This window comes from Marmota flaviventris, chromosome 6 (genome assembly GCF_047511675.1).
Source record: "Marmota flaviventris isolate mMarFla1 chromosome 6, mMarFla1.hap1, whole genome shotgun sequence".
NCBI classification, from domain to species: Eukaryota; Metazoa; Chordata; class Mammalia; order Rodentia; family Sciuridae; genus Marmota; species Marmota flaviventris.
Window position 1 is genome coordinate 2,107,582 of NC_092503.1, and position 26,833 is coordinate 2,134,414.

Consider the following 26,833-nt stretch of genomic DNA (forward strand, 5'->3'; position numbering starts at 1 on the left):
ACCCTCTTGGGGCCTGAGCTACTGAGATGGAAGGACGAGGCCCGCCAGTGGATTCTGGTCCCTGAGGCCCCCCGAGCGACCACGGTGCCAGAGAGGGGCTCTCAGTGACTCGGGCTCACAGCACCAGCACTCCCTGACCAGCCCTCCAAACATTGTGTCCACTTGCAAGAGCAAAAGTCCCCGTTTCTTTAGGCCAGAAAACATTCAAGGAAGTCAGAATGAGGAAGACCCTGCTCCTAACAGGGCCAGGAGAGAGGCTCCTACCGCGCGGTGCTGGGCTGACCAAGGAGCGGGTGGGCACCACTCCAAGGCTTTCTGCAGAGCCTACAGACTGCCATGCGGCCACGCAGCTCTCTCCTCTTGCGACCCTTCTGGGGTCAACAACAATGTCCCTGAGAATGGATCCTTCTGGAATACAGGCAGCCCCCCAGGTGAGGATGTGGGCGCAGGAGAGAAGTCTCCTCTCAAGCACACGTGGAGAGGCACTGGCTGTCAGCCTCGCCCGACTCTGCCTGGTGGCCCTTGGGTCAGCCCCAGGCCATGGAGATCAGAGCCCGGGGGTGTGGTTGAGAGCCTGGTGCTGGGACACCCACCTTGCCGTCCGGGTACTGCTTCTCCTCCCCTTCCTCCTCTCCTCTCGTGCTGTCCGCGGGGTGCGCTGCTTCTCCAAAAGGTGCTGGCTTTTCCGGAAGACCCTGCAGAAGGAGCAGAGCCAATGTCTCCCGAGTGGCCCAGAAAACCGCAGGGCGCCCGCTGGGACTACGCCTGCCTTCTGGACGGGTGTCCCCTGGGGCTTCTCAGCTGAGGCCGGGACCAACATGGTGGCAGCTGCCACATCCCACAGCCCACCCTGGAAGGCAGGTCGCAGGGGCCTGGAGCCCAGCCGCCCGAACCCCGGACACTGAGGCCCAGAGTAAAGCACGGCCCCACCAGCTGGACGAAGGCCTCAGAAAGGGGACTGGAGTGTGGGGTTCCGGGCCCCACTCCCGTGCTTCCCCTCCAGGCTCCTACTTCAGCCCCTCAAGCTCCCAGTCTGGATTTGCTCCTGGGAGAGACTGCTTCATTCTCGTGACATTTCTTATTGAATAAAGCGGAGTGGACCACTAGCTGCAGCTCTCACTGGTAATTTCGCTCTATTTACCTTTGATTCCATTTATTTCCATTGAGGATAGTAGAGAATAATGTGAAGAAACTCTGTTTTGGGGAACAACTAAGTCATAAGACCATGGCTCGGGTTCAGGCTGTGCTCCCTCCCGTGGGGTCCCCTGTTGGCAAGGCAGGGCCAGCTGGCCTAGGAGGTGTTGGCACCCCGGGCTCCGGCACTCCTGGGGAAGCTGGGACAGCCTCTTGCCACCACCTCCGAGTCCCTGGGACCCAGCGGCTGACTCCAGAGCTGGACTCAACCCACCTACCTGCGGCCCCTGGATGAAAGGGCAAGGATGAGGGAGGCCGCCAGTGTGGCCCGCGATGAGGAGCCCAACTCCCGGAGTATCTGCAGTGAGCAAGGGCACTTCTGAAAGAGCAGAGAAGGTGGGTTTCAAGCCCAGGGCCTGTGCCTGCCAGCACTGACCCAACCTGAGTTCACGTCCTGCTGAGCAGAGAGCGCTCTCTTCCTGTGGTCAGGTCACGGGAGGAGTGACTGGTCCTGGGAGGTGTGCAGGCTAAGTGCGTTCAGAGCTCAGCCACTGGACACGACTCCTTTACAAGTGCAGCCAGTGCAGCACTGACCAGATTAACCCGAGAGAAGCGGCATCTGCCCTGAAGCTGCCTATGGCCAAGAAGGGGGTGGACACAGGAAAACTGGCCCACTGGATACATGGAAAGAGACCAGACAGTGGGGAGGAGCTCTGCGGGCTTCCAGGAGAGCAGGGGGCTGGCCAGGAAGGCCCATTGGCTGAGGCCAGCCTGCAGGTTGAGGGCAGCCTTCACAAGGGTGCAGGGGCACCACAGAAAGCGCAAAGGACAAACAGGTGAGTGGAAGTGGAAGGAGGGCCCCCCGGAGAGCCAGGAGGCCAGGCCTGCTCGGACCAGAGGGCAGGAGTCTGTGCTGCCACCCTGGGGGCCGAGGTGTCAGCCTTGTTCCTGGAGGAACCTGTGGAGGACCAGCAGTGGGCTGTGTGGGGGAGACGAGGAGGGGGCCAGAGGCACCCAGAGGACCCTGCATGGCCATGGTGCTTACCCTGGTCCTCTCCGGCCACCGCCTTGGGGCCCTGGAACCCGACAGCAGAGGCCGGCGCTGGTAACTTCCTGCCCCTGGATTTTTGCAGAAGGTGGTGCATATCCTGGGCATGAAGACACAACGCTGCGAGTCATTCCCCTAGTACTGGCAGGAGCCCTGGGCCTGCACACAGCTGTCTCCAGCCGCCAGGGCTCTCCAGCCACAGCCTGACGCCCTAGGCATGGCACTGGGCACTGAGAGGGTTTTTTAAATAGGGGAAGAAAATACCACCTACAGAGAATGGTAGAGAAGATTTTTTTTTTTAACTCTATTGACTTAGTTCACCTTTCAAGCATGAAGCCATGGTTGGAGAAATTCAAGGTTTTTTTCTATGAACAACATGATTATTTTTAATAAAATCACCAGGTCTATGAGTGACCCACAGGTGGAGAACTCTCCTTCCCTCTACCTGGAGGCTCATCTACATCTGGGCTGTGAACACGGCCCCTGTAAAGCAGTGCGGGTTCCCAGGGTTACCTTCCCCACCTGCCAGGGTGCCTCTTCCAGGGGACCAGCGGCAGTCCTGTCTTGCAGACTCCCGTGAGGAGCTCTGGGTCTGTCTTCCTGTGTTGCTTTTTTCTCTGGGTTGGTGCTTCCTAGTTTTATGCTTATTGGCTAAAAGTAAAGGTGGGTACTTTGTGTTAATAGCAATCAAATCATCTGAAAATCTGAGTCAGTTCACGGTGCTGGCTCTCGCAGAATCCAGACGATGACAACCCTGTCTTCACGCCTGCACAGTGTACCTCTCCCTCCCACCTTACAGCTGCCCATGTGACCCTGGAACTTGGGGCCACTGTGGTCCATAGTGTAGGGAAGGGTCGGCACCACAGTGAAAGAAAAGGCTTAGCACTGAGTTCACCAAGGACAAGGACAGCGAGTGTCGGCCTCTGTGCTCTTCAAAGCTGCGGGCCGTGGGGAGTGTCAGGCACAGGGGTGTGCTATTCCCACTCAGTGGCCGGTTACCTCCGACACATGCTTGCACACTCGTAAGTAGCCAGCTCAGTGCTCCCGTCTTCCATTCAGTGTGGAAGCACAAGAATCTATGACAGCAGAATCCAGGAACCCCATGGGGCCCCTCCTCGGCCTCAGACACCGAGCTGGCAAACCCTGCCAAGAACACACCCTTCCCTGCTTCAACAGACACTTGGAGAGGAGATTTCAGGCCCTTCTTCAAGGAGGGAGTGTCTTCTGTTCCACACTCACCCTGGGGAGGCATCGCAGGAGCACAGGGTCCTGGCCAGCCCCCACAGCCCACAATCAGGGCCTGGATGGGGACACAGAGATGTGCCCCCCGAGGGTGAGGATGGCCCTGGGATAGGGGAGCGCACGTGCTGGCCGCAGATGGTCCCAGGAGCTCATGTTAATGGACAGCGCTGTGACCACCAAACCAGCGGCATCACCCCATGGGGACCATGTGATGGACAAGCCTAAGGACCTTGCACAGTCACCTGAAATGCTACCATTGGCTACGCTACCAGAGCGAGGCCTGGGCACCGCCTCCTGCCCTGGTCCCCTCTGGGGGCTCTCCAAAGGGAGTGTGCTCTGAAGACAGTAGAGAGCAGAGCTGCTGACGGTCACGGCCTTGCTGGACCGCGCACGACTGTACCAGGAGACACCTGTTCATCCGGGAGGTGGGTTTCACCCTGTGGAACTGGGGGGCTAGTGAGTTTGGGTGTAGAAGCTCCACTCCCTTCATGGAGCACTAGGGCAAAGCGTCACCTTTGGAGAGGTGACTGGTGTAGATGTCAGTCTTTGCTGCAGGACAGGGGTACTGGGCACCACAGGAGTGGACGGCAGGCGTTGCTGCAGGGGAGCACTGTGGCTCTCGCAGCTGACGAACTCTGCCCTTGTTTCTTCATCGGCTAACAGAGGCGAGATGTTTCCAAACGTGGACACTGACCCCTGAAAGGCAATTTTCACAAATGAAACCCAAGGGCAGTGTCTGACACTCAAAGATAGAACAGCTAACGATAAACTCAAACTGTAATGCCTCCGATAATAATTGCAACGCCTGTAACAGTCGGTGAGGTGAGGGCCTGGGGCCGGTGTCAGGAAGGGCGGACCCCATCCTCAGAGCACCAAGCCTGCCCCGTGGTCCCTAACGATGGCCACAGGGTCCTCAAGACGGCAGAACACCCCCCAGCCTGTCGTCCCCCTGGTGATGTGTACCAGACAGGGAGTGTTCAAGGAATGCCAGTGTGACAGTTCCTGCGCTGTCTCCGCACAGGTTCAGGATTTGAGGTGCGGATTCTTGGCCTTCCTAACAAGGAGCTAAGTCCTCGAGGAGCAGTGGGGAGGGCAGTGTGACCTTGCTCCCATTCCCCATTCCCACAGCCACTGATCCTCAGTGGGCACCTCACACGTGGGGACCACACATGGGTTTTTTTTAACACCATCCCTAAAATCGTGTCTGTTTAAAATGCAGAATTCACATTCTGGTCCTTTTTCTCAAATCAGGTGAGTCCTACTTAGTGAGAGTGGTTGGGATTGTCATTCCGCTGGGCCAGCAGAACCGCACAGAACGGGAAGCATGAGCTGACGGGACCTCGACACAGGAGGACAGCCCAACCCGCAGGGCGATGAGGCCCAGCGTCTCACCCAACCTGCTGTGACCCGGGTGGGCGGTGGCTCCATTTGCTAGGAAGGGGCACAAAGCCTAGTGCAGCACCTCACGGCCTCTAGCAGCCAGGGCAGCCGACCCTGGTCACTGACTGTCAGCGGACACAGGGGTCTGCAGGCAGCACTCCCGGCTTTCAGAGAAGCTCCTGGAAGTTCCTGAGTCCTGGGAGCGAGGACAGAGCTCGGGAGGCTGCAGAAGCCCTGGGGAGTGTGAGTGTCCTGGCCACCCTGGGAACACCCACACGCTTGAGCTACGGCGGCAGAAGTTCCCACAGTGTGTGTGGAGGTGAAGGGCTGTGCCCTTCCTTGTCCCCTAGAGGACCCCTTGAGCCTGGACGGCGTCTTTGTGGCGTGGTGTCCACATCAGTCCGCACGATTTCAACCACGCAGGCTGTATGGACTGCGTGCAGGAAATAGGGCGCAGCCCTGTGGCCAAGCTGTTGGTCACGAAGCCAGGTGTGGGGACCTGACATTAGGAAATAGCAGGAGAGTCTCTGGGGAACTGACCGCCTGTCCCTCAAGGAGAGCGCCACTGTGGCCATCAGAGCTCACCTTGTCTGGGAAGACGGCACAGGCCCTGCAGCCAGGGAGGGCACCCCGCCCCGTCTGCTGTGGCCCCCAGGAGAGGCCTCGCCTGGCCCACCTGCTACGTGTGGCCGTGGGAGATGGGGCTGAGGGACAGGCAGCAAGACCCTCACCAGTGCCGGACAAGGGACACCACCTCCCGTGGGGAGGCCAGCTACATGCTGAGCCTGTGCTGAGCCAGCAAAGCCCACCTACCAGAGGATCTGGACCCAGGGTCGTGGGCAGGGACACTGAGGACCTCCTCCTCGCCTCCAGGAGCGGCGCCCCCGAAGCCCTCAGCTCGTCTCGGAGCTCCAGGTTCCGCTTTGTCAAAGCGTCCACCTGCCTCTGGAGCTCACGGTGGGCAGCGGAGCACCGAGCTGCGTGGCTCCTAAACGTCCCTCGGAAGGTGGACATCTGCAGCTGCAGCCGCTGCTGTGAGAAGAGAACACCACAGGGCCCTCGGGCACCGCAGCCAGCGCCCTCCGCGGGACCCCAGCCGGCCCCCGTGGCCACCTCAGTCAGAGGGCCAGCGCCCTTGGCAGGGACGAGGGGAGCAGTGCAAGCCTCCCTCGCTCCTACCCAGTGTCCACCACGGATCAGTCCGCACGTCACCAGGTGTTAGGGTTTAGGTGTGAGGGGTCCCCCAAAGACTCGTGTGGGGGACACCGTAGGAAGGCTCAGAGCTGAAGTGACTGGGCGCTGAGAGCCTTGACCCAGTCAGTGCATCAGTCCCCAGGAGGGACTGACCGGGTGGTGACTGTGGGCAGCTGGGGTGTGGCTGGAGGAGGGGCCTGGGGGCATGGCTTTGGGGCCCCGAGGCCTCCCTCTCTCTGTCTCCCTCTCTCCTCTCTCTCTCCTTTCTGGTGCCATGTCCTAAGCTGCTTCCCTCCACCACACTCTCCGCCATGCTGTTCAGCCTCACCTCAAGCCCCAAGGAATGGAGCCGCCCACCTATGGACTGAGACCTCTGAAACGTGAGCCCCCCAACTTTTCCTCCTCTAAGATGGTTTTTGTCGGGTCTTTTGGTCGCAGCTGGCTACAGCACCCAGTGAAGAATTATTATTCTCTCTGGAAATACTGCTGTGGGGAATCCTCGGGGGCAGAAGGCCGGAGCCTCCGGGAGGTGTGGAATGGCTCAGCCCAGCCTCCAGTCCCGGCCTCCCCGCTTCCTTGCCAGCTCTGGTAAACGCTGTCACCTGCTGCCACCCAGTGGCTGCGCAGGGGCTCCAGGGGCTCCTCTGCCTGTCACTTCCTAACAAGCCCCTGTTCCAGGTGGAAGATGCTGGAAGCTGGCTCTCTGGGCAGCTCTTAGAACCCCCCGCTGCCTGAGCGCCTCCCACGTGTGTGACGTGACCACGTTCTGCACTCCGTCACCCCTGCAGGTCTGTCTTGCTGCAGGTTCCTTTGCAAACAAGAGTTCACGAGGGTCAAAGAGAAAGCAGCTTGCCAACCCTTTCAGTTTCCCTTTTGCAGAGATTGTCTCTGAAAGTAACTAGCAGTGTATTGCAAACCCACTGAAAGTCAGAGGGAGAAAACAATTTGAGAAGAAATTACAAATAACGTTATTCTAGTTAATTTTAGAAAGTGAAAACACGGATCGCGTTTTAATTTTAAATTAAATCAAATTCTCCTTCTACTTCTAAGAAAAATCTCCCTAGCAATACTACATTTGTGAAGAGGGGACGCTGGGCTTTGGAGCACAGGCTGTGCTGGAGATGCACCAGGGAACTTGGGGTGAGTCTGTGGCCAAGTCCCTTGTCCCTTTTCCCACACGGAATCTGTGACCCAGTGTTGAGGCTGAGGCAGGAGAGGCCAGCAGCAGAGCAGGGCTCCCAGGGAGGCACGGAGCCATGCAGCCACTGTGGGCTGGGCTCTCTAAACCTGAGGTCCAGTCTGTCCACTCCCTTCCTTTGACTCAGTGGAGGCCACAGCCTTGTTCTGAGGACGAGTGACAGAGGCCCCGTGTGACTGGCCACGGGAACAGTGGGTGCAGCAGGTGGTGAAGGCCGAGGGGTTTGGTGGCACTCTGACAGGACAGCGGGGGCTGGTGGACATCGGGAGTTGATGGGGTGATAAAGACGTGATGCTTCGTCTGTCTAACCGAGGCGGTGAAGCCCGTGCCTTCCCCTGGGCAAGGAGGAAGCTGACATGTCCGCCGTCTCTGCCCCCCACCCTGCCTCTTGTCCCTCAAGACTGAAAGTCCCGAGAGGAAGGAGCACATGCCTCTTCTCAGAGGAAGAAAAATATCCGTGTGCAAAGTAAGAACACTCCCGGACGCCCCACGGGAGGCAGGTCCCCACACGGCACGGCACCGTCCCACCACTCCAGGGCCCAGCTCACCAGCATCTCCTGTGCTTTGCCGTCCTCCCTGGGGACTCTGTTGGTGGTGGCTCCCTTGTGCGAGACCACCCTGGCTCCTGGTACATGATCTTTCGGTGGCTGGCATCTTCTGTCCGCCTGGCCTCCAGATGACCCATCAGCATTCTGGTCGGGAGGCAGAAGGTCCCGGGGTGGCTTGGTGCACCTCTGCCGTCCCCGTAGGCTGAGGGCCTCCGACGTCCCACGGGGAGGGACTGCGCCCCCCTCCCTGCTGCGTGCTCAGTCCCCAGCCCCACACTGACCAAATGGAAGAACACCCCTGTGTCTGGAAGCCACGGGACAGAAGGGCCGAGCCGTTCACAGCGGCCCGTCCTCAACAAGCGTGGGAAGCGCTCCAACTCGTGGAGAATCAGCTCGAGCCTGAGAGCCAGCACTAGCTTGGCCTGGGCAGGAGGGTCTCGGGGGACACTGAGGAATCCCCAGTTCTTTCCTCGCCCACACAGGAGGACCGACCCGCTCCAGCTGGGAGTCCAAGCTGGGAGTCCCCGGAAGACACCTGGCGCTCAAGTCTGAGCTGCAGTGAGGGGGCCAAGGGCGCGCCCTCCCAGGAGAGCAGGGCCAGGTCCCGGGGCGCAGGGCACACAGCAAGGCGAAGCCCTCGCCGCCTGCCCTGGCCTCCCTCTTAGCAGTGTGGCCTGGCCAGGTGGAGAGGGGGAGAGGCCACTGCAGGAGGCCAGAGGCTCTCGCAGACTGCCCTGGGCACCTGGGCTCAGGAGCGCCGGCTCCAGGTAGCCCACAGCGAGCGCTCTGCTCCTGAGCACAGGGCCGCACACCTGCCGCCGGCGAGCAGCTGGGTACTGGCTGCCAGAGGCTGCTTCCTACCAGAGGCCAGATGCCCCTTCAGGCCTGGGCTGGGAGTGTGGCTTCTCTGAAGGAGTGCCCCCTGTGTCCTGGGGGGCCACGTGTGCCAGCCTCACCCCTTAGCCACCCAACCAGACTGAGCCACCTCACCAGTCCATGGGCACCGCCTCCCAGGACCGTATGCATCTCAGCCGTGTTCAGCAGCTGCCCCCCAGCCTGCCATCTCCAAGTAACCAGAGACCCCCCGTGCATTCTCAACTGACACCCTGTCTTAAAGGGCCATGACCCCACACAGCTGCGTGACTTTACAAGCTTACGTGATAACTAAATCTTTACAAACCTACGATTCAGAAAAGCTAGCTCCTTGCAGTGGGATGTATCTAGCCCCATAGAGAATTGGAGAGACTTGAATTTCTCCTCCAAAATGACCAAAAAACTACTTAATACAGTAAGAACATCTTAGCATATTTTAGGTATATTCCTAAAGAAATATACCTTTCCTTTTGGTGTCAAAACAAATTATTTACTAGGAGAGATGTTCACGAGGAGAAAATGATCTATGGAAGTTTAAAAGCCATGATCCCAACCCATCATTTCCCAGCTGCATGTCCCTGTGATTTCTGTGAGGAGGAGGAAGGACAGGTGAGGGTCCACGCCGAGTGCCAAACGCTGGCCGTGGGTTACTATCAACAGCACTGCACGTTCAGTAATTGAACAGAGGAGCTGTGTGCACACAAGTGCGTCCTTCTTCACAGGGCTAGAGGGCACCCGGGGCCAGAGTCTGGGACGGTGTTCCAGGTGTGTCAGGGACTGAAGGTGCTACTGTGGAGCCCAGACCGGGCTTATTCTTGTTTCACTATCCCAAGTTCAAGTTTAGCCTGCCTGAGTCAGGAGAGGGCAAAGGCCAGGTGCCCTGGGTAAGGAATGCCCCCAGGCACCCAAGCCAGTGTCCGCAGGACTTGTAGCCTCGCAAAGTTGGCAAGGCCAAGAGCCCCCCATCAGACCCCATGTCACACAGCTCTGCCCTCACTGGGGTGCCAGGGAGTGTGCTGCAGACAGCACTGCAGAGCCCAGAGGCAGCTGTCCACACGGACAACCATCAGACACCTGCTGGCCCCCTGGAGGTGCCATGTGGTTCCGTCTGAGCCCACCTGTGGCCTGGGCCAGTGGAGGCTCTGTGAGTGGCCTGGGGTAGACCATGCACCCCCACATCCTGAATGGGGAAATGCTGCAGGCCCGCATTTTCAGACCTGACCCCCGCTGTGGGGCTCTGCAGAGGAGACCACAGCCCAACTGCTGGGCACCTTTGGAGTCGGAGGTCAATTTCAGAGTCGGCTGCTTGGAGGGGGCAGCAGAGCTGCTTTCCAAATCAGTTCCTTTTGAGATTCCAATTTTAAAGGAGTACCTCTGAAGTGCTCCCCACCCTGTCAGAGAAAGGACGGTTTCTAAACACCAGGCCTTCCATGGGGGTGGGGGAGGGCTGCATGAAGCAAGAAAATTGAATTTGGAATCCGTCTAACTCAGATAGCTGAGGACGCCCATGCACGACAGAGTTGACACTATGGCGTGTGCCCCCAGGAGCAGCGTGGGCTGATGTGCCGAGACGCATTCCCTGACAGTCTTATGCTTCTGACACTACAGGGTACATTGATCTGTGGGGTGAAGAAAGCATCTGAGCCCTAGGGCCAGAGCCAGGCTTTAAAATGTTTCCTAGTGTCTCACTGGCGTCATTCGGCACCGCGGCCAGCTCCCTGGTGGCCCTGGTCTTGGACAGGAGTGCTAGACTGCGGAGAACGGCCTGCTCTCACACGCCTGGGTCTTGTGGATTTGGGGCTGACAGTGACATAGCGAGGGACGCTTTCTTCAAACACTTCCCCTTTGCAGTACTTTCTGTGGCTTAAAGTAAGGAAAGTCCTGTGAGCAAAGGGACGAGGCGACTGAAACCCCGCTGTTCTTGCAGGAGGATCTGATGGCTCTGGAGACAGTGTCACGCGGAGGCTGAGCACAGGCTGGGATGGTGACCTGGGTCTGCGTGGACTGGCCTCAAGCATTTCTTCCAGACCGGCCAGCCAGCGACTCAGCCAGCCCGGGGCTCCCAGCGTGAACACTGGAGAGGCCACAGCAGACAGCCCAGCGAGGGCTCTCAGCACCCGATAGTCTCCAAATTGAGAGACGTGGCCATCTCCGGATGGAAGGTGGGATGCCGGACGGGCAGGCTGGGCTGAGCGGTGGCACCACACGAAGGCAGGTGGGCTCCCCTCAGCCTTGCTCCAGGCTCCCTCTGTGGACCCTGCATTTCTAAACTGAGTGACACACAGTTCCATGGTGCTGTGTATGTGTGTGTTTGAAAACCACTTTGCCTCTTGACAAACGACCCAGTCATTCTAACAGCAAAGCCGCAGAGTGCCCTTCCCCACGGGCCGCGACAGGGCCAGCGTCCACTGAGCAGAAGTGCTCCAGAGGAACAGCAGGTCACCAGGGGAGGAGGACCAGGCCGCACCAGCGCCAGCCGCACTTGCTACAGTGGACAGGGGGCAGCTCAGCGGTTCCCGGCAGAAGGATCAGCAGAAACCCTGACTGCATTCAGCCCACTCCAGGGCCTTGCTGGGGAGCTTCAAAGACCCCCAGAGTGAGGTTCAAGTTCCTTTGAGAAAAGGCCTGGTGGTGTGCTGAGTGCAGGCGCAGCCTCTCTCCTGTCCCTCTGCCAGGGACGTACGTGAGAAGTGTGGGTCTTGAGGGCTACAGAACCACGGCCTTCTGGGCCGAAGGAAGGACCTCGGGTGCAGGCTTCTCCCCTGCACCTGCTGCTTTCCAATTCCTTGACCATAAACTGATCAACAACCCCCAGCGCCTGGCGGCGTGCAGTCATGGTGGGGAAGCCACAGGTGGGACGTGGCCGCCGGGAGCCCACCCGCAGCCAGGAGGACCCCCCAGGTGAGAGCTGAGGTGGAGCAGGAGGGACCAGAGGGGGGACAGGGGTTTCCACGGAGAAGAGGGGAGGAGTGGGTGTCAGCTGAGGGGAGCCGTGGGGACCAGCCCGGCAGCTGAGGTCCCCTTCCAGGACCCGGGGAATAAGACCGACCCACGGGCTGGGCTCCAACGCCATCCTTTGCACTTTCACCCAGGGTTGGACTTGGCAGGATGAACAGCGGGAACCGTTTCAAGTTCATCACGATGAAGACTCTGCCAGAGGGAGGAGGCAGATGGGAGGAGGGAGGCAGGCAGCCGCGCCCAGTTAGGAAGGAAGGCAGCGGCCAGGGCCCCGGGGACCAGTGTGCAGCACCTGAGGTAGCAGAGTGCCCATCCCCAGAGACATCCCTGGGCCCTGGGAACCTGTCACCTCATGTTGGGGACTTTGATGGTTCCGTCAAGGATTTTGAGACAGGGAGGTCATTCTGGAGTGTCAGGGTGGCCCTGTGCAGTCGCTAGGGTTGTGCAGGAGTGAAAAGGGACAGACTCACAGGGATGTGACAATGACAGCAGGTGTCAATAGGCAGAGGTGGAGGCCCGGAGCCTGTGTGGAGGCAGGAGGCCCGTCGTGAGCCAAGGCCTCCAGAAGCTGGGAAAGGCAGGGCCCAGATTGTCCTAGGTCCTGCTGGCTCCCGGTTTAGCCCGTGAGACACACACCAGAGCTCTGACCGAAGCGTGAGTGAGGTGGGTCTGTGCTCTGGGCCTCCAAACCCACGGTGAAAACACACAGAGACGCTGTGAGACGGCTCGTCACTGGCCTCTTGCACACGGACCTGGCTCCTTAGCTCTGGCTGAGGGGCTGAAGCTCCCAGTGCCCGGGTCCTTCTGACTGGTGCCAGAACAGGCTCAAGGCCAGAGCCAGGAAGGACACCCCGTGCTGTCCAGAGGACAGATAGGTCCTGAGGAGGACCCTACCAGATAGTGAGGGAGCTGGAGCCATGGGTCCTCGTGCTCCTGCCTGAGGGGATGGGGAGCAGCACCCTCCTAAGGAGAAGGAGCCGGCAGGGGAGAGTGGAGGCCAGTCTCCCCTCAGACACGCCAAAAACCAGAGCTGTCAACCAGATGTCCACAGGCGGAGCTTTGAAGTGGGCTTGAAGCTGCCCCTGGAGAGGCCGTGTGGACACAGAAGAGCCAAGAGCCACTGGCAAGTCTGACAGCTGCAGGGAGCTGTAGGCCAGGGGCAGGAGGAGCACCCAGGCAGGTCTGCAGGGAGCTGTGGGTCAGGGGCAGGAGCATCAGGCAGGTCTGCAGGGAGCTGTAGGCCAGGGGCAGGAGGAGCGCCCAGGCAGGTCTGCAGGGAGCTGTGGGTCAGGGGCAGGAGCATCAGGCAGGTCTGCAGGGAGCTGTAGGCCAGGGGCAGGAGGAGCGCCCAGGCAGGTCTGCAGGGAGCTGTGGGTCATGGGGCAGGAGGAGCATCAGGTAGGTCTGCAGGGAGCTGTAGGTCAGGGGCAGGAGCATCAGGTAGGTCTGCAGGGAGCTGTAGGTCAGGGGCAGGAGGAGCATCAGGTAGGTCTGCAGGGAGCTGTAGGTCAGGGGCAGGAGGAGCATCAGGCAGGTCTGCAGGGAGCTGTGGGTCAGGGGAAGGAGGAGCGCCCAGGCAGGTCTGCAGGGAGCTGTGGGTCATGGGGCAGGAGCATCAGGCAGGTCTGCAGGGAGCTGTAGGTCAGGGGCAGGAGGAGCATCAGGTAGGTCTGCAGGGAGCTGTGGGTCAGGGGCAGGAGGAGCACCCAGGCAGGTCTGCAGGGAGCTGTGGGTCAGGGGCAGGAGGAGTGCCCAGGCAGGTCTGCAGGGAGCTGTGGGTCAGGGGCAGGAGGAGCGCCCAGGCAGGTCTGCAGGGAGCTGTAGGTCAGGGGCAGGAGCATCAGGCAGGTCTGCAGGGAAAGAAAACAAACAGAACACAAAATTATCTTTCTCAATTGTACATCTGATTATTTTTTAAAGGATTATGTCAGACAGCACTTGGGAAACCCTGCCTGGCTGCTTAATATGCTGCAGTCCTTTGAATCCCGGAGGAGTGGCTGAGGACACAATAGACCAAGCTAAAACCAGTCCCTGAAATGGGTTTACGCCGTCAAGTTGGTAGCATTCTGAGGATTTCAAAAAACAGTGGTGGAGAGACCAATTAGGATTACAGATGCGATGGAGGAAAAGCCACATTGTAAACCACCTGTACGCAGCCCCTAGGGTGCTTGTCCTTGTGAAATACTGAAGGAAACCAGCAAGCAGTCAGCTCCAGCAGTAAGATTGCAAATGATTGTTTTACTCCTACATTGTTGGTGAGACTGAAAATTAGTAAACCACCTGGAAAGCAGTACGAAGATTCATCAAAAAACTAGGAGAAGAACCCCCATATGACCCAGGTCATATATCCCACTCCTCAGTATGTTTCTAAAATGTCTAAAATCAGCAAACTACAGAGATGCAGCCACATCAGTGATTATAGCAGCATAAATCATAAGAGCCATGTATGAACCCAACCCAGGGGCCGTTCAACAGATACATGGATAAAGAAAATGTGGTATATATGCACAATGGAGTATTACTCGGCCATGAAGAAAATGAAATTATAGCATTTTCCAGTAAATGGACGGAGCTGGAGGCTCTCATGCTACATGAAGTAATCCAGACCCAGAAAGTCAAAGGTTGAATGTTTCCTCTGATATGCAGAAACTAGTCCAAAATAAGGTAGGGGGGGATGAAAAGGGGGGATTCCATCAAAATAGAAGAAAGATCAGTGCAGTAAAGGAGGGAGTTGAGGGGGAGGGAGAAGGGCGGGAGGAGGGAGGAGCAGAGGAGTGAATGTGACCTAACCTTCATATGAATGTACCACAGTGAATCTCACCTTTATGTACACCCACAGGCACCAATTTAAAAAAAAATAAATAGCAGGAAGACCAGTAGATGAAGGAAACGGGGAGGGAGGAGGGAGGGAAAGGAGAAGTACTGAGATGAATTAGGGCAAACTATGTCTCATGCTTTTATACTTAGGCCAAAGTGGATCCTAGTGTATGTGAAGTAAGAAGAACCAATAACACACAGATGGCTTTTTCTACTTCAGTCTCCTGGATCTACCACTATGTTCAACGTAAAGAATGTATTTATAATCAGAAAATAATCATTCATCTAAACTTAAATATCTAAATCGTGAGTTAAGCTAAGCACCAGAAGGGACCATTCTGTTGGGACTAGTCCAGCTCAGGGTCACAGCGTGCACCCTCGGGGTAGTGCCTGGTGGTCTGCTCTGTCCCTGGGGCTGCATGACCCTGGGGAAGGCAGCTGCAGCCACTGGCAGGTGGAGGTGCCCTCTCTCTCCCAGGAGAAGCTTCCCATCTGCAGATGCCAGCGCAGTACCCAGAGTAAGGCCCCAGAGACGGCCGCCCTGGCCCAGGCCTGTGGACGGGGCCCTGCAGGCTCCCTTGAGAGGGGACTGGTCCTGCACTCTCTGGTGGGGCACAGCAGTGAGGAGGACAGGCAGACAGACTCCAGAACGAGGGTGCGGAGGCCTTCCCTTTCCACCAAGACAGACAACATGGATAAAGAAAATGTGGTTTATATGCACGTTCCATAACTGCGTTTTATCTCATTGTAAAAGCCTCCTGGACACTTTCACTTATTTTTCTAAAACAGGTGACAGAAACCGCCCAGGTCTCCTCCCCTGCACCTGCCTCTGCATCCCAGTCTGCTGGAGCCTCCCGTGGAGCAGCGCCTCCCCCACCCAGCCGCCACCTGTCTCCAGCTGTGGTCAGCCCTGCGTGGCCAGTCCACCCACAGAACGCCACCCAGGCAGAGGGACTTCGCTGACCCCTCCAGGGAGGGCAGTACTGAACGAGGGCCACTCCTCACACGTGGAAGTGAATGCCGCTTTAAAAAATCTCCCTTTCGCGCCCAGAATCGTCAGGACTGCAGTGTTGGATGTGTGGTTTCTCCAGCAGCCATGGAGGCCCAGGAACTCACCCGCACCTCCCGCCAGCCTCGCTGCGGACTGAAAGGTGTGCTCATGGCACCTTCTGGTGGCACCTTCTGCTTCAGCGTCCTCGTTGCAACATCTCTTCAGGGGTTTCCAGGATTTAGGTTCGAAACTATGTTTATTTTAACTCTGTAGAATAAAATTGAAAAAGATGAGGAAAATGAACTTTTCCCTAAGAAACACATTTGAACACTTTGTGTTAAAACAGTGTTGAACTTCCAGCACCATGATTTAAATTCCCCTTAAATATTATTTTCTAGGATTAAAATGCTTTTCTTTTTTTTCAGTATTTTAATCTTTATTCTTAAATAGTTGGGAGGTTTTAAGTATTAATAAAAACTAGTGTCTATGAAACATTTGAAGTTCGCCCAGAGTTCTATGATAAGTTTCATCGATGAATCAATATAGATCAGATTCTATATCAATGAATCTATATTGGTGATTTGATATCAATTAATCTATATATTGAGGAATATATATTAATTAATCTATATGAATGAACATATATTGATGAATCTGTATCAATGAAAATTATATTGATGAATCAGTATATCATATATTCTATATCAATTGATAATGATAAATCTAAATAGATGAATCTATATTGTTCTTATATCAATTAATATATATCAATGAAACTATATTGATAATTTGATTCTGATGAGTGGATGTCAAATCAATATTGATGAATCCATATCAATGAATCAATATCAATGAACCTGCATCAATGAATCTATGTCAATGAATCCTTCTGTCGATGAATCTATATATCAATAAATCGATATCAATGAATGTATATTGATGAATGCATATATCAACAAATCTATAGAGATGAATGTATAATAATGAAATTATATCAATTAATCAATATTGATTTATCAACATTGAAGAACCTATGTATTGATTAATTTTATATCAAATTGATTTGATGAATCTATATCAATAATTCTACATCAATAAATCTTTATATCAATGAATCTATATCAATGAAAGTGTATCAATGAATCTGTATACTGATGAATCTATATATTAATCAATATAAGTGAATTGATATTGATGAATGTACATTGATGAATGTATATATCAATGAATCTATACAGATGAATGTATATTAATGGATCTATAATGAAACTATACCAATTAATTGATATCAATTTATCATCTTTGAACAACCTATATATTGATTAATCTTATATCAATGAATTGATATCAAGGAAACATTAAAGAATCTATATGGATGAATCTATATCAATGAATCTATATATCAATGAATATATAGCAGTGAATCTCTATGTTAAAGAATCTACATTAATGAATTATATATCTATGAACTTATATCAATGAATGGATATTGAAGAATCTATATCAATGTATCTGTGTTGATGAATCTACACATCGATGAATCTGTATCAATGAATAGATAATGATGAGTCTACATTGAGCTATCTCTATGGATGAAACTATATTTATGAATCTATATTGATGAATTTATATATCAATGAGTCTATATAGATCAATCAGTATGGATGAATCTATATCAATGAATTTATATCAATGAATCTATATTGATTAATATGTATTAGTCTATATATTGATGAACCTATATAAATGAATCAATATCAATGAATCTATATTGATGAATCAGTACATCGAGCAACAGAGAATCCAATCCGAGGTCTGCCCAGTCTGTACTGACAGCCGTTCTCTGGTTATGGTCAGAAGTAAAGAGCAAACTGGGAAGAAAACTGGGAAACCGAGACACAGCGAAGACCCACACACTGACCTTCAGAGGCAGAGAAGATGAATCCGTGTCCTGAGAGAATTTTTTAAAATATTTATTTAGTTGTAGATGAACACACAGCATCTATTTATTTTTATGTGGTGCTAAAGATTGAACCCAGGGCCTCACAATGTGAGGCAAGCTTTACACTGAGCTACAGCCTCAGCCCGAGAGGAGAATGTTTTTAAATACATTACAAATGTTTATGCTACCAAGAGCAAGAACGCCTATGATTCAGAAAGTCACTTTATAAACTGGAATCTGCAGTGAAGGGGTTTTGATCTGCAGGGTTTCCTTGGGAGCACTCCCTGTCTTTCCTACAGTTGCTTCACTTCCCTGAAGCACTTAACGAGGCGCCAGCTCTTCTGAGTGTAGCTCATGTGCCTGACAACATCCTCAGAGACCAGAGGCCCTGTCACCAGCTGTCCCTAACCCATGGCCTCCCCTTCCTGGGGCATCTTTTCCTAATGAGCATGCCTTGGGGGCCCTCGTCTGCGGAAGATGACCTTGTGGTGGTACAGTTGAACATTTGCGCTCTTCTGGATGCTTGGGAGACTCAGGAAATGCACTCCTTAGCGAATGAAGAGACAGGTGAGCATGCATCCTGCCAGGTGGGTGGTCTGTGGGCCAGGAGTCCAGTGGGAAAGGCAAGCCTCAACAGGTGAGGTCAGATGTAATCAGCTGTCCAGCAAACCAAGAGCCCTAGTGACCTCCTACAGACAAGATTTTTCACAAACCCAGGAGTGAATTTAATTTGCCATGCTGTGCACAGGGAAGCTGAGGAACAGCGTGGCCAAGATCCAGGCTCCAGGGGGAATCTGAGCCGAGAAGGCCTTTGTCCCACCTCTTACCAGCCGCCACGTCATGTGTACCTGCTGCCTCTCGCTGTTGATCTGCATGGACTTGACATACGGTGGCACGGGACGGAGCTTAACATGCACGTGAAATCACTCATAATTATTTCTGGGGTCTTCTTACATCCTCAGCATTAGATCTAAGAAGTGAAGACATCAACACTCCACAGACTGATGTTTGGTGCAAACAGGAATTACCATAGTAAGAGAAAAAGAGTTATTTTAAAAGTCTAAGCATCAGAGAGAGGCTAACGACTACCATAGTACATGTGTCAAGCGGAAGAGCAGAGGAGCTTCACAAACGGCCCGAGTGCCACGCAGACAAGTGAAAAGAAGAAAACTGAAATCTACATGACTGGGCTGGGGATGTGGCTCAAGTGGTAGCGTGCTCGCCTGGCATGCATGTGGCCCGGGTTCAATCCTCAGCACCACATACAAACAAAGATGTTGTGTCCGCCGAAAACTAAAAAATAAATATTAAAAAAAAAATTCCTCTCTCTCTCTAAAATAAATAAATTAAAAAAATAAGAATAAAAAGGACTGGGGATATAGCTCAATGGTAAAGAGCCTCTCTCTGGGTTCAGTACTCAAAAACATAAAATAACATAAATTATATAAAAAAAAAAAAAAGTTACCATGGTATATGTTCTATCAGTAAGTGAAGGAGGCAGAAGTAAAAATCTAGGGCATTGCTGTTCCCATCAAAATTATTAAAAAAAAAAAAAAAATCTACATGACTCCAATACCCAGGCCAGAAAGACCAGAAGCAGGATGAGTTAGGTCAACCCGGGGAAGGACCAGGTGACACAGAGTTGACCACGGGTGAGGACCAGGATGAGTCAGGTTGACGGTGGGTAAGAGCCAAGAATCAACCCGGAAGACAGTGGGTGAGGGTGGCAGGTATGAGTCCAACAGATATTTACTGACCCAGGCTCAGTGTCTGCACTAGGGGAGCCACAGTGGACACAGAGGGTTCCCCGAGCTCATGAACCTGACAGTCCAGGGGGTTGGGGGGTCTTGAGCAGCCTTGGACCTGACATTGTTGGCAGGCCCCAGCCCAGGCTGGTCCAGAAAAACTCCTCGGCAGGAGGAAAAAAGCAGACTTTGCTTTGACAAAACAGGAGGACACGTGCGAACGTTGAGCTAGGAGTGGCCAGGACAACACTAGGCCTCTCACAGCAAGGTGGGAACCAGAGTGGACCCAGTGTTGAAAAGCAGCCCGATGCAGAACGTCACCACGAGGTCGCGTATCCGGGAAAGCAGGAGCGCGCTTCTCCATGACACACACTCAGAGAGGGTAAGCTTGCTTGGTCCTCGTTGGAGCATGTTTAGACTCGGGGTCTTCGTGACAGTGAGGGTCCCAGTTCCTTCTTCAGTGGCTGGGCACACAGCTCTGTTCTCAGGACATGGTAGCCTCGGCTCTGGTGTCCAGTGATGCAAAGTGAAACACCATTTCCCACTTCCAGGGTGAAACAAAACAGCACAGCGGCCGGGCTTCCCCGCCCTGCACAGCCTCCCTCCCAGGCCCCTCCCGGGGTCCCACGCTGGCTCTGCCGTCTTCTCACTGGGGAAATGCGGAACTTGCCTGCTCTGTGGCAGGAAAAGCCTTTCTTTTCTCTTAGGGAGAGCGTGGAGCCAGCTCTCGGTGGGCTTTGCTCCTGTGGCTGTCCCCCGGCACCGTGGGGCTGGGGCCATGGTGCGCCCCTGATGCTCGGCCCCCAGCACCTCCGTGGAGACAGTGGTGGGCATGCTGCTGGCCCTGGAGTGTGGGCTGGGCCAGCCAGGCAATGCTGTTGCCCTGTGGACCTTCTTCCGCCTCGAGGTGTGGAAGCCTTACACCGTGTACCTGCTCAGCCTGGTGCTGGCAGACCTGCTGCTGACCGTCTGCCTGCCCTTCCACGCAGCCTTCTACCTGAGACACAGGGCCTGGGGCCTCAGCCTCACGTCCTGCCAGGCCCTGCTCTGCCTGCTGCTCCTCAGCCATGGAGTGGGGGTGGCCTTCCTGACCAGTACCTGCGTGTGCTCCACCCACAGCTCAAGGTCAACTTCTGTACCCAAGGGTGGCCTGGGGTATCTCGTGTGGCTTCTGCTGGCTGCTCTCACCCACCAAAGCCTGCTGGTCTCCAAGGCTCCCCAGAACTCCACCGAGTGCCCCAGCTTCTACCCCAGCACCACGGGGCAGGAGGTGCTCTTCTTCCTCCAAATCCATCCTCCTTCCCTTTAGCCTCATCTCGTTCTGCATCATCAGGATCCTCCAGAGAAGGATCCGTGTGTCCCACAAGCAGCCCAGGCTTCGCAGGGCCAAGGTGCTGGTCACTGCTGTGCTGCTGCTCCTTGGGCTGTGTTTTCTGCCCAGCGTCCTGACCAGGGTCCTCATGCACATCTTCTGAGGGTCACAAAGCTGCAGTGTCCTGCGGTCACGGTGCACATGGCCGAGGTGTGGGCAGCCTCACCCACCTGCACAGTGTGCTGAACCCAGCCTTCTACTTCTCCAACCCGGCCTTCACCCACTCCTACCAGAAGGTGTTCAGCAGCCTCAGAGGCAGGAGGCAGGCCACAGAGCCTCCCAGCTCTGACCTCAAGGACTCCTACTCCTGACAGCAGCCGCCCCCACCCCTGGTTATGTGCAAACTGTGGGCACCTGGGAGTTTAGAGTCCTCAGGAAGGGGACTCTCGGCGGCCGAGCACAGATCGGGTGGAAGCCTGGCACAGCTGCTGCAGGTGTTCAGATGTGCTGCCTTCACTGGGTGCTGACCTGCTCTTTTACAATATCGTGGAAAAATAAAAACGAACGGGCCAGAGCCTCCTTTGTAGTTAAGATGCAGAAGAAGTTGCCCAGCTGAGAAGTCAAGCAGCTCCCGCACCCTGCGTTGGAAGAGATGGAATTTGCTGGATCTTAGAGCAGGAGGGAGCCTGAAAGCTGGCGTTCTCCAACTCCACGTGCTCGCAGCCCGTCGTCACCTTCCCTTTCGGTGCCTTTGTGTGCAGAAGCAAGGGATGCTGCCTTCTCAGTGACTGCGTGGACGTGTGACAACAGATGTCAGAATGCTTAGGTGAGGCTGGGCATCTAAGTTGTCTGTTTAGCATGTAATATTTGGGGGTTTGTAAAATTCTACTTCTTCGTAGGTGATACATTATGCCAAAGACAGGGCAGTGGGTTCCTCAGTGTATTCTAAGAAGCAATTTCCTTCTAAGTTTCTCAGAATTGCCTCTAGAACATTTTCAGTCTGAATGTACAGATGCTTTTGGATCTATTTTGGGACCTCTGCTCTGAAGGGCACAGCACTTTACCATATCCTGGGAGAAACACTCAATGCACGAGTCGAGTTGCATTTGAAATGATCCTTTCCAGCCTGATACTGAGCTCAGCTTGGAGAAGGACACAGGACACAGGGCTATTGCTGGGGCTGGACAGACCACTGGGTGGATGGTGTGGTGCCCAGCCCTGCCCTGGGGGCCTTGTGAGGCTGGATCTTTTCATCTCGCCCCTGGTAGACTATACCCCAAACCTGTGGCTCGAGTTCCTTTCCTTCTTACCCCTCTCTCACTCGCTGTCCATACCCAGAGGCCTGGGTAAGGCAAAGAAGGAATCGCAGCCTGCCCCGAGTGGCCGAAGTCCACCGAAGCTCTGCCGTCAGCCCAGCTGGGCTGCAGCTGCTCCGTCCACTGATTTCTCCACCAAGGTCGTCCTTGCTGGGCCACATTTGAGGTCAAAACTGATGGTGTCAGCAATAGAAAATGGCAAAGCCACCTGCCCCAGGCCGTTTGCCCACCAGCTGGGCTCCGCCTCAGAGTGTGTCCTGCCAGCTCAGGAAGCCCAGGGGCACCTGCCCGGCAGGGGGTGGCCGTGGTCCGTCAGCAGTGCTGCTCGGCCTTCTCAGGTTTACTGTCCTCCTGAGCCAGCAGCGTGGAGGGAGCTGTGACCAGATGAGGATGACGTGCCCCTGCCCTCTCCGCTGCTAAGCAGCGCCTCCATCTGAACACGTGGGCAGTTTTAAATGCCACTTTGAGAAACCCAAGGTCCAACACAGACGCTCTCCCTGCTGTGACAATCCCCCGCAAGTCCCTCCACAGGTGACTGCCAGAGGTGCTTCCCACCCTCCTCTGCTGGTGGACATTCCATCTGTGACTCTGCAAGGTGAAGCTGACACTGGAAGGAACACTGTCCTCTGGTACCTGTCCCCCCGGGATGGGGGCCACAGGTGGAATGAAAGCAGGCCACTCCTGCGGAGGCTCTGGGGGCTGGCACCCATGCTGGGGAGTGCGGGGAGCCCCACGCGCCCTCCCTAGGCCGCACCCTCCAGACTCCAGGAGCCGAGGCTGCCCACGTCGCCTGCCCCCCGCTTCGCATTTTCAGCCTGGCAAACCGGGTTGAATGGGAGAAGTCTTGGCTGGGCATTCCTGCCCCGGGGGCCTGTTTCCTGGGCAGAGCCATGGCTGAGCCTCTTCTCTGCTCCTGGCTTGTTCCTGATGCACCCCACAGCCTCAGGGACCCAGGGGCTTGAGAAACCCTGAAGCCTCAGCCAACCCCGAACATTCTGCCTCAGTTGGCCCAGCTGGGAGGGCCTGGGTCCCTCACTGGGTCTCTTTATGGGCAGCAGGGCTGACATCTCTGGGTCGGTGGCTGAGGTGGGCCCTGGGTAGCACCCTGCTCCCCCACTTCTTAGCTCTGTGACCTGCCGCAGACCACCTGACTGCTCTCTGTCCCTGTCTATAAAGTGGGACAATAAAATCTACCACGGGATTGTTATAAGGGTTAATGGTGCCACCCAGGCAGCTCTCAGCCCAGTGCCGACCCCCCGGGGCAGTGGCACTGGTCCATCTTCACTGACCACTTCTCCGCTCGGACGGCAACCCTCAGGCTGTGGCTGTTGCCCGGAGGTCTCCACATGGTACCACACAAGCAGGGCGCTCGGTGGCCCGGGTGGCCAGGAGGTCAGTTGCGTCCAAGGTCTGTCCCTGCCTAGTAAACTCTTCTGGGAGGGTTCCGAGTGATTCTGTCTGTCTGGCCTCATTTCTCACATCTCTAGGACATTTCCTCAGCCCCCAGCCCCGTCCTGTGGAGGACCCCTGCAGGTCTGCACCCAGAGGGCCGAGGAGGCCCTGGTTCTACAAATGAGAACCTCCAAATAAGGAAATGACTCAAAGGGAAAGTGCAGGTGGTCAGTCAGGGATGACGGGCCTCAGGACCGCGGCTGGTTTGGGTTTCTTCCCGTGTGACTGGCTCCCCTGGTAAGGAGACGGCACCCGCCTCCCCCGTGAGCCTCGCAGGCCTCAGCCCTGTCTGCACCCTGCACACCCTGCCAGCCGGGAGCCCGGAGCTCACTGTGAGCCCCATGTCTCTCTTCCCCACTGAGAGAAGGCTCTCACTCTGAAGGTTCTGCTCATCTTCCCTTTCTCTTTCCAAACCCACCAGGCAGCCGTTCCTCCTCAGCCACGTCCACAGGCCCCCCAGGCCCCGGACTTCTGCCAGAACGTCACGGCCCACCTGTGAGGACCCAGCAGCCTCCTGGGTCCCAGGGGACCTGCCCCTGTGTGGAGCCTCAGGACAACACCCGGCACCCGCACACCCCCAGAGCAGCGACTCGGCCCAGCACCCTGTCCCACCTGTGCCCTGTCTGCACCCAGAGGGCCCCACCAGCCCTTGAAGCTCCCAGAGAAGGACCTTGCTTTGAATCCAGCGTTTCACTCAGAGCTCAGCACACAGTGTTCACTTGATAGACCAAGGGGCCAAGTGAGTGAGTGGACACTCTCACCCATTCCAAGGGAGCGGGCTTTATTATTTAGTAGCCTGGTTTCTAAAATAACTTTGATTTATTTCGAGGCCAGGATAATGAGTGGACTCCAAATCTCCCTTTCGGCTTATTTGTGGACTGTGAGGTAGATAACGTGATGTCCAGAGTCCTCCAGAGCATGTGCCCAGCGTTCATGGGCTCCTAAACAATAGTCGCCTTCAAAATGCTTCTGGGACCAGGTGTGGTGTCACACACTTGCAATCCCAGCTACTGGGGAGGCTGAGGCAGGAGGACGGCAGCTTCAAGGACAGCCTGGGCAGCTTAGAGAGGCCCTGTCTCAAAATCAAAACTAAAAAGGGCTGGGGATGAGCCTGGGTTCAATCCCGGGGACCACAAAAACACACAAAAGGCCTCTTCCACGCGTGGGTTCAGGACAGGGCGTTGCCAGCCGCACTGGGTGGCCTCCCCGAGGATGTGGCCTCCCACATCCAGAACTCATTCTTCTTGTGAAACTGAAAGTCTGTCCCCATTTGACGCTGACTCGCCCCACACCTGGTACCCCCACACTTTCCATTTCTGTGGCCGTGACCCCTCAGTTCAGAGGGTGGAGACGCACTGCAGGGTCCATCTGTGACCAGACTGTGTCACCAGCATCATGTCTTCACGCTCCATCGGCCACAGCAGGTGGGACATTTCCACCCCTTGAAACCAAGTCTCTCTGATGCCCCACCAGAGCCGTATCGTCCACTCACTTGTCCCTCGAGGGTCACAGCCTGCTTGTGCCTCTGGCCCTGTGAAGGAGGCTGCTCTGAAGGGTGGGCAGCGTCTCCGTGGAGCACGCCTGGAGCTCCTTCAGGCACACGGGGGGTGGACACGCTGGGCCACGCGGCAGGCTGGTTCTGGGGCCGTGAGCTGGGGGGGCTGTCTGCTCCCCTCCGGGTGGGATCGGGGGCTCCAGCTCCTGTCTTACCTCCTGGTTGGGGGGGTGATTCACAGCAGCATCCTGATGGCTATGAATTACAGAGATCCTTCCTTGGACACCAGAGGTGCTTTGTGTCTTCAGGGACAGAGTCTGTATTCTCACATTCTAGTCTCCTACTGTCCTGCTAGTCCCTTTGGGCTGAGGACAGCCTTCAGACACTGGGGACAGAGCGCTCGCTCCTCCAGGCCGGGGCGACAGGCTCCCTGTCTGGCAGAGTGGGGAGGCTGCTCTCTGTCCCCGAAGTGGGCTGGTGGCAGGGTCTGCTCCTGGCAGAAGGGGCCGGGAGTCTCCTGGCACCTCCTTCAGAAGGGCACAGCTCCCTGGAGCCCTGGAGACACACCTCCCAAGGGCCCAGGTCTTCCTCCTGTCACATAGCAATTGGGGGACAGCAGCCTTCCACGGCTGCTCCTTCTCCCTCCTTGCCCTTCTCCTTGCCTGTTTTCACAGCTCATATCTCGATCTTCCGTATGTCCAGCTGGGAGCTGCTATCAGACACTCAGAGAAAGCAGCCATGTTCGGCCCTGCAGCCTTTGCCCATTTTCATGGTGCAAATCCTCCCCATCACGGCTACCAGCTGGCTCCCCAGCCCCTGGGCACCTCCCAGTGGCCTCTCCAGGACACTTCTGCTTCCCCCCCCCCCCCCCCCGCCAGTGGCCCTCAGTGCCTGGAAACCTTGTGCATGCTGCTCCCTGCTGCTGCCACCATGCAGACAAGAAGGTGGGGACAGCACTGGAGCAGCACAAAGGTTTCCTGCAGAGCCTTGGGGGGGGGGGGGGGAAGCGTCAGAAGGAATTGTCAAGGACAGACGCAGGGCAAGCCAGGGTGGGGCAAGGGGCCTGAGATTCTCTGGGAGCGCTGCTTGTTGCCCCATGGAAAGGACTTTTGAAAAGATTCTGCCGGAAAGCTCTCCTTAAAGGCCACCAAAGTCCAGCTCCACCCGGCCACCCAGGAGAAAGATGAGAGTGACCTGAAGAGTGAACTGCTAGTAAGCAGAGAAGGACCCACAGCAAGGCCCTGGGTTTCTTGAGAACTGAAAGGAGGTGACAAGCCGTGGCAGGCAGGGGGCCAGGTGTGCTAGAGCTGAAGTCCAGGCTCCTCCAGGTTCAGGGGGCCTGATGACCACAACCACTCTGTGTCCACGTCTGCGGTGATGCTCCTGTGCCTGGCGGGTCCTGTAAAGACAGCATTGAACACAGGGGCCTCCCCTCGGGCAGGGCTGGTGAGGCAGCAGCTTTGGACGTGTTTAGGAAGCACGAGTTTCTGTCCCTCCATCATCAGACTCACTGTGCCACCTCGTAAGGAGTGAGGAACGAATACATCTACAAATAAGGGGAATTGAGATTATTTGGGGAGAATTTTCTAAATGAAAAACTTATAAATGAAAGAAATGCTAACCCCAAACTGCAACATTATATACTTTATTCAACAAGTAACATGAGACCCTGTCGGGTTTCTGTCTTAATGTCCTAGTGGGGACGGCAGCGTGAATGTTGGGCTTCGTCTCCCAAGTTAACCCCACTGGACACAGCACAGGAGGGACCACGGGGAGGCTGCACCCCTCCAGCGCCTCAGGAGAGTAACAACTGCCGCCGCCCCTTGCTGTCTTGCTTCTTGGTGGCCTGAGAGCGATGGGGTGGGCGGGCAGATCCTCGAGGCTCGCCTTGGTCACTGTGTCTCCGTGTGGCTCACCTTCGGCCTCTGGCCTGGCACAGGGCGCAGGCTCTGCGAGTGCTGTGACCCCGCAGCGTGTGGACCGGCTCTGCTCGGCAGCAGGACCAGCTCCGTGTGCGCTGCTCTCGATCCAGGCTGGCACGTTGCTATCAAAATGAAACTTATCAGGAGAAAGCAGGTTTCCTCTGGAGCCCCAGGCAGGGCCTAGAGAGCCCAGGCTGCTTTCATATCTGCATATTTATACTACACTTTTTTTTTTTACATATAATTTTTTTTAATTTTAATTCTAA

The 26,833-nt window shown here is 55.5% G+C and overlaps 1 protein-coding gene across 1 annotated transcript; it reads left to right on the plus strand.

The window, feature by feature from the left end:
• Window positions 1-19,848: 19,848 nt before the first annotated feature.
• Window positions 19,849-20,783, plus strand: Gpr31 (G protein-coupled receptor 31). Its single transcript, XM_027923480.2, is given in 5 exon segments — window positions 19,849-20,155; window positions 20,158-20,206; window positions 20,208-20,358; window positions 20,360-20,575; window positions 20,577-20,783. Coding segments are annotated over 5 exon segments (900 nt in total). The 3' UTR covers window positions 20,754-20,783.
• Window positions 20,784-26,833: the final 6,050 nt, after the last annotated feature.